This window comes from Mesocricetus auratus, unplaced genomic scaffold, assembly GCF_017639785.1.
Source record: "Mesocricetus auratus isolate SY011 unplaced genomic scaffold, BCM_Maur_2.0 Super-Scaffold_100691, whole genome shotgun sequence".
NCBI lineage: Eukaryota > Metazoa > Chordata > Mammalia > Rodentia > Cricetidae > Mesocricetus > Mesocricetus auratus.
The window spans coordinates 6,945,226-6,952,743 of NW_024429267.1; the positions used below are offsets into that span (position 1 = coordinate 6,945,226).

At 41.5% G+C, this 7,518-nt stretch overlaps 1 protein-coding gene across 1 annotated transcript; it reads left to right on the top strand.

The window, feature by feature from the left end:
• The first annotated feature begins 1,401 nt into the window (after positions 1-1,401).
• Positions 1,402-4,419, top strand: Rps27l (ribosomal protein S27 like). Its single transcript, XM_040740075.1, has 4 exons — positions 1,402-1,550; positions 2,198-2,306; positions 2,912-3,022; positions 4,235-4,419. Exons 1-4 carry the CDS (start codon positions 1,545-1,547, stop codon positions 4,261-4,263), a joined length of 255 nt encoding a protein of 84 aa, XP_040596009.1. The 5' UTR covers positions 1,402-1,544; the 3' UTR covers positions 4,264-4,419.
• Positions 4,420-7,518: the final 3,099 nt, after the last annotated feature.

Here is a 7,518-nt window from a genome sequence, read left to right on the forward strand (position 1 = left end):
GTGTGTGTTCCCCTGGAGCTGGAGTTTTTGGCAGTTGTGAGTCACTTAGCGTGGACACTAAAAATCAAACCCAGGTTCTCTGCTGAGCAGTTAATGTAAGCATTTCCACAGATCAGATGGTCAGGTATTCTGGCTCTTAGGAGTCACAGAATACTAAGTGTTACACAGCTCATACGGAAAAGGTATCCTGGAGCTTGGGAGTCACAGAATACTAGTACTGAGTGTTACACAGCTCAGATGGAAAGGTATTCTGGAGCTCGGGAGCCAAGACTACCACAGGTGCAGTAAGCGTAGCAGCTTACAGCCCTGCCTCAGGGAAAGGCTTCCCCAGTATATCGGCTCTGTTCCAGCAGGAAAGGGTCTTACAGCTAGGGATGTTTGCCGAGTGTAGCAGTTTTGCTCCCTCTTCCCGGGCAAAGTTGCTACAGTTCAGCTCTGCTCCCAAGAGAGTGGAAACAACTCCCCTCTGCCAGGGGAAGGTTTCCCCAGCAAAAGTGTTACAGTCCTGCTCGCTCTGCTCTGCCCAGGGTTGTCTCTGCTCTACCACAAAAGAAAGTCTTCACCCAAAGCTCATCTAAGAGGTTTACTGGGAGGGAAGAATCCAAGGAGAGTGGCTGTCCTCTGCCAGAGTTGCAGAAGGCAGAGGGATAACAAGAACACCTACAAACTAAACAGATACAGGGCTTATATAGGGCTTCTTAGGGGGCGGAGTTTTCCAGGGTGGAAATTGGTCAGATCTCAATCCCTGAGTTTAGAGCTCCTGCTCAGGGATTGGTTAGTTTTCTGCACAGGGTTAGGGTCAGATTTGGTTCTGGTTTCAGGGTCCTTTTTAGCCTTTTGGCTCTAGTTTTAGGGCCAAGGTGTATTTCTTTCACTGGCTCGGATTCTAGGGACAAAGTGTGTTTCTTTGGCACTGGTTTCAGGGTCAGGGTACATTTCTTTGGTTCTGGTTGCAGAGCCAAAGTGTGTTTCTTTTGCTCTGCTCAGGGTGTGTTTCTTTGGCTGGTCCTTTTTCCCTACAGTAAACATTCTTTTATATAATTTATTTACTTTTATTAGTTGCTTTGGGGTTTGGTTTGTTCTTACCGCTGAGCCAGCCCCCACCCTACCCCACCAGCCCCATCATATTTCTAACGCAGTAAAAAACAGAGATTATTCTTGTTGTTCCGTATGTCCCTCCACCCCGCATAATGAACAGGGGAAGGAAGCCAGGCTGAGAGCAGCCTCGGGTCTGGCTTCCCTCTAATGCCTAATGTCCAAGGCCCAATAGCCCAATAGCCCCCGAGACCTCCCAAGCCTGGCGCCTGTCCAAGGCGGAGTCGGAGTTTGACGGAGAAGCCATTTAGATCCTTAGTAGATTTGGACCAGCGTTCGGGGCTGGGAGCTGCACCACAGAGACGGGAGCCTAGAGCGGCCGCCTCCGCCCTCATCCCCCCCCCTCCACTCCGCCCCTCCGCCTCTATCCCGGAAGTTGTAGCCGAGCACTCGCCCGCGGACGCCTCACCTCAGAGATCTGGGTCGCCGGTGTTGGCGGAACCGTCACCATGCCTGTGAGTGTTTGACTTTGGGCTCGGGCTTTCTTTCTTTGGGACTTTCTGTCCATCCGGCTCTTCGGCAGGCGTCTGAGCCCGCGGCGACTCCTGCCTCGCGGTGCGGGCTGGGGCGCGGCGGGCTTGTCCGGACTTGTCCCGGCAGCGCGGCGTGGTGGGCCCTGCCTGGGCGGGAGCGCGAGCGGGCGGCGGGTGGGGAGCAGCTCCCAGCCTACGGGGCCTTCGGCTTTCTGCGCACTAACGGTCCTCGAAGCTCCAGACACGTTCCTTCCACCCCGGGCGGGCACGCGGCAGCCCTGTGCTGGCCATCGATGTGGAGCCCCGGGGCTGCGATCATCCCGGCCTTGCTCTGCTCGGCTGCGGTGCTTCCCCCGCGAGGCCTGAGTCCGTTCTTACTTAGCTTTGCTGGCTTTCCAGCCGAACGAAGAAGGGGGTCTCTACCCTATGCGCCTCGACCGCCGTAAAGTCCCGAGACAAGGACTCGGCGAAATGCGAAGTGCGGGTGAAAGTGGTCCGATTTTAAAAGTCCCACCTAAGTGCTCCCTCTGCCGAGTATGCCTGTTGCTCCCGCTTTGCATTCGTCGTGTGGTTAAATCCGCCAGCAATGTGCTTTGACTCCAGCAGTAACAATATGCTTCCCTATTCAGTTGGCTAGAGATCTGTTGCACCCTTCCTTGGAAGAGGAAAAGAAAAAACATAAGAAGAAACGGCTGGTTCAGAGCCCAAATTCTTACTTCATGGATGTGAAATGTCCAGGTAAGTTTTCAGATTTTCTTGTCTAAAAGGATATTTCTGAAAAGATCGAGGCTTTAGGAAGACAATTCACAGTTGAATGGAAATGGCATCCCAGAATTGTCAGATGGGATATTTTAAATAAACCTGCTCAAACCTTAGTAGAAACATATGGGTAGGAGCCGTGTGTTTGACTTACAAGTTTTTAAGCTGTTCATTAAGATGGTGAATTTTCTTTTTTCACGGTTCAATAAAGTACGTTGATTCTTCAGTCTCAAATTGTGCTGTCTGATACATTGGCCATTTGTATCTGTTTAGTACTTAAAATGTAACCAATGAAAATGGAGACAATCTTTAAGTGTAAAACACTAAGCTCTGACTTGGAAAAGATGACGTGTCTGTTACCTGTTGAAATAATACTGTTTCAGAAATACTAAGTTTAATAAAATTTCACTTTTAAGTGACTTCTAGAATAGTTACATATGTGGCTTGCTATTATAGCAGGGACCAAGGCTTACAGGAAATGTGTAAAAAAAATCACTTATTTATATAAGCAGCATATAAACAAGAAATATGGTAAGCCAGTAATATATGTCTTCATCTACTTTTTATTGTTCTCCCCTTTTTAGGTTGCTACAAGATTACTACAGTTTTCAGCCATGCTCAGACAGTGGTTCTTTGTGTAGGTTGTTCAACAGTGCTGTGCCAGCCCACAGGAGGGAAAGCCAGGCTCACAGAAGGTATAGCGTTTGGCATTTTCTAGCCCAGTAATAAGATTTAAATGTTTTATTGTGGACTCTTCAAATAGTCACACAAGTTTATGCTTACGATACTGTAATTATTTTTTAACTTTAGCATACTTTAAAATCTTAGATATTTATTCTCCTTGTGTGATTAACTTGAAATAAGTTTTTAAAAATCGAAATGGAAGCAATTGTAACTGCCTACACAACAACACAGGTTTAAGTCATTGCCAGGTAAGGAACAAATATCTCGGGTGTTTCAATTAAAATGCCCCACATTTTATTTTTCTGAATAACTATTTAATGCTTAATTTAAAATCTAATTTACTTTCTAATTTCACCTTAATAAAATAAAAAATTGTATGTAGTTTTTTTATAAAATATTCAAATTTACAATCCCATAATGCTTGAAATTTGTGATATTTTGGGGAGCTATGAATTCCACATTTCCACCAGAAGAGTTACAAATGAATTAGCAGTAAATCCAAGATCTATTTGGTGTGACTGGGTGAGATCAAAGTCCAAAGTCAACAGAAGATGTGTAAGGGTGGGGTGTGGTACACGCCTTTAATCCAGGCTCTGGGGAGGCAGAGGCAGGTGATCTCTATGAGGTCAGCCTGCTCTACATAGGACAGCCAGGGCCATATAGACACACCCTATCCCAAAAAAATCAAAACTAAATACAATATTTTTTTTTTAAAAAAAGACACATAAGAGTAATGCTGCTGTTAATATGCACTTGCAGGGGTGCTGAAACTTATTTCATGCCATGATGTTGGAAGTTTGTATGCATATGCTGAAAATGAAGTCAGAGGTGCATCCATGGCAAAGTTCTAACATGGGAGGACTCTAATCTAAATTAACTTTGTGAGACTTTGAATAGAGGAAAGGGACTGAGGAATAAGAGGGTCTTCAAAACAGTAAACTTGGAGTCAGGTTTATGGTCTTAAAAAGATTCCATGGTGTAATTTGAAAACAAGGGGCCATTGTGATCGTGTCAGAATAAACTCATATACAATTGTTATAGCAAATTTATAGAAATTTATAGTAATCATATTCAGAAACTTAAGTTTTCTGCCTGAAATCCCTATGTCTAGTTAATCTAAAATTTCTAAAGCTTTTTTTTTAACTTAAAAAGTACTTTTTACCACTAAAATCACACCAGAGGTAGAGTAAGATGTTCAATATACTCTCCTGATTCCTTTACAGGCTGTTCATTTAGAAGAAAGCAACACTAATCATCTATACATGTTCCTGAGTTTTGTGTTTTTCACAGAAAGCCTTATCAAGTTCAGTGACTACCAAGACAATGTAACTATGTTTGATTTTATAAAGTATGCAACGATCTCCTATTTTGGTGTCAGTTTTTCAATAAAGTTTTAATTATGGACAAATTTGCCCCTTTTCTTTTTTAAAGTACATGTGGGTATGCTATGCATTTAGTTGTACTGTGTATGTTGATCTTAGTTTAAACATCTTAAAACTGTATTTTGACTAGTTTGTGTCCCATTTCAAGTCAACATTTGACTTTCAGACCATTGTAAATTACATCGGGTGAAATTTAATGATATCTTTTTAGGATCAAGTGTAGCTCTGTTTTCACATGTGTAGGCAGAGTTCTGTCAAGCCATGGGGCTGCTGTTCTTCCATGCTTAAAGGTTCTTTGTTTCAAAGGTATTGTCAGAATAACAAATTTTCCCAATTTATTTCTTTACATCTGGTTCGTTGCTGTACCACATCCTGTTTTCTTGTGTACCAAAACCTCACCTTAGAAAAGAATTGGGACTGGGGTTGTAGCTCAGTGGTAGAGTACTTACCCAGTGTACACCAGACCCTCATTCAGTCCCCAGTACTTCACTGCTGTCTAGGCTCAGGGCTTGGAAGACCCTCAGCTTCAGCCCTGCCCATGTTCTGTTTCCATGAATGTCTTTATGTTTAGAACAATGAGTATATAGGAGGCTGGCTTTATAGTGCCATCTTTGTTTTTCGTTTTGTATTTTAAGTGATAACATTCTTGGTTTGCAGTCAGGTTTTCTAATGAAAATCTATAATTATTTTTGTGGCTGTAATAGACGTGTTAGCTCTATCACTAAGCTGTATTTCCAGGCTCAGTTTATATTTTGATGGGACTTGGTTTACTAAACTGAACTGTTAAAGTTGTGTCTCACAAAAATATGACCTTTGGGGACTGGCCAACTTTTAGTTTGTGTGTGTGTGTTTTTTTTTGTTTTGTTTTGTTTTTTTGTTTTGTTTTTTTTAATGAGAAGGCATGATAAAGGCCAAAAAAACCTCCCAAGTCAGATATAGCTAGGTTTGAATCAAGTTCTAGTGGTCATTGTTTTGTGACATAAGGAAAGGTAAGGATGATTGTACTTTAGAGTTTTGGAGAGTAAATAACATGACATACACAAAGTGCTTAGCATAGTGCCTTTCACAAAATGAGTGCTCCCCTAATAGTTGTGGAGTTTCTGGTTTTTTTGTTTGTTTGTTAGTTTTTAACTAAAAGGGGAATTAGGCCTATTCAAAATAAAAGTACTACAAAGTTGTATTTTCCTCCAAATTCCCTATTTCTTGGCTTAAGTGATGATTTATTTTTTTTCTCATGATTATGTAAGTTGGCTGGTTCTTCTGCTGGTCTCATCTAGTTTCACTTATATAGCTTTAACTGGCAGTGAAGCTGAGTTGGGTCCAGCGTGGTTTCAGTCATGCTGGTGTCTGTCACAGCTGGTGCTAGCTGGTGTCTAGGACATCTTGGTCCTTCAGTAAACCAGCAGTGCCCAGAGTGAGTGAAATGGGGCAGTGAGTCTTAGGCAGTGAAGGCAAACTGGACTGCCCCTTAAAGCTATAGAGCAAGGCCTTATACAGTGTTTTCACCACATCTGACAGGTCAGGAGGAGGTCAAAGTCAACCTAGCTTAAAGAGGGTAGAGAAACAACTCTACCTGTGATGGAAAGAGGCAAATCACTCTACAAGTTATTGCCCAACAGAAAGGCAGGAAACTGGCTATTAAACAATTCATTACGTTAGAAGAATTTTAGAATTCATCACTTAATCCCTATCCTGTGAGCATGCCCATTATCTATTTGTTTTGAAACAGGGTTTCTATGTAGTCCTGGAATTCACTAAGTAGACCAGGCAAACCTCAAATTCAAAAGGATCTGCCTACCTCTGCCTCCCTGAGTGCTAGGATTAAAGGTATGTCCCTATTCCTAGACAATTCTTAAATATTTTCCCTGGTCAGAGTAGGCAGACTGGGAAATTTGGAGAAAATTAGAAAGATCAAAGGACAAATGAAAATAATGTCTAACTTCCTAAGTATTAGGTACAAGCAAATAGAAACAATTGTATCATCAGATGCTAAAAAAATAAGGTTGTCATATAAACAAGGCTTATGTAAAACTATATTCAAGTGGTTTCTTTTTGATGTAAGTACAGAAAGTCATATAGTTCAACCCACAATGTTGCTTCTAATAGTTAAAAAAGCATCTTATCAGGATACTGGATAGGGATGATGATGGTGCCTTTAATCCTAGCACTTGGGAGGCAGAGACAGGAAGATCTCTATGAGTTCAGGGCCAGCTTGGTCTAGAGTGAGTCCCAGAAACCCTTTTTTGAAAGAAAAAAAAAAAAGATAGTGGATAATGCAATATATCACAATTTGATAGTTGATATCAGTGAACAACAAACTAGATTTGTATAAACTTAATCAGATTACAGTAACAGTCTTGAATTTTGAGGAAGGTAGAAAACGTAGTATGTTTGTGTAAATATGATAGAAAGCAATAGTATGTATTACATATGGAAATTATGTATTACATATATAGTGTCAAACAAGGAAATGAGAGAATACATACCAATCCGGATAGTGCAATGCTAGTTCAAAAGGAGTAGGACTTAGGGTGTTAGCTAAAACAGTCTTCAGTTTTTCTCCTGTATGATTTGAAGTGAAGAAAATTTGACATGTTCACATTTTAAATTTTGGGTATTGAGAATATGGGTATTTGTTGTAAATCTTTTGTGCCTATTTTTCACAAAAGATCTATTTAATACAAGACCAATAAAAAAAATCATGTGCAGCCAATGATCTCCCTTGACAAGTTTCAGGAGAAAGAACAGAAACAAGACAGGAGTGTGTCTTTTTTCTGAATAAGCGTCAATCACTAGAGACAGATCCCTTCTTAAGATATGAAGACTTCCTTACCAGTGCTGTTTCTGACTGCATTGGGTAAGAAAAGTGAGTGTGCTTGTGGAGATCAGAAGTCAGTCCAATGTACTCTTATGTTTGTTCTCCCCTTTTGAGACAAGAACTCCCACTGAACCCAGGCAATGTGCAGGCCAGCAATCTTCAGGGACCCTTAGCACTGAGTTTACAGCATAGGATTACACCTTTTACATGCCAGGAAGATATGGACATGTTTAAAGGCACTGCTGCTAACCATAATTCACTCAACCCAGATATTGATTTACTGTTCAAAGAGAAAGTGAAGAAATAG

Bases quoted from the DNA above. Each gene is read 5' to 3' on its own strand.
- Rps27l (XM_040740075.1), top strand. The intron at 2,307-2,911 runs GTAAGTTTTCAG...TCCCCTTTTTAG, and splicing joins CATGGATGTGAAATGTCCAG to GTTGCTACAAGATTACTACA. The intron at 3,023-4,234 runs GTATAGCGTTTG...ATTCCTTTACAG, and splicing joins GAAAGCCAGGCTCACAGAAG to GCTGTTCATTTAGAAGAAAG.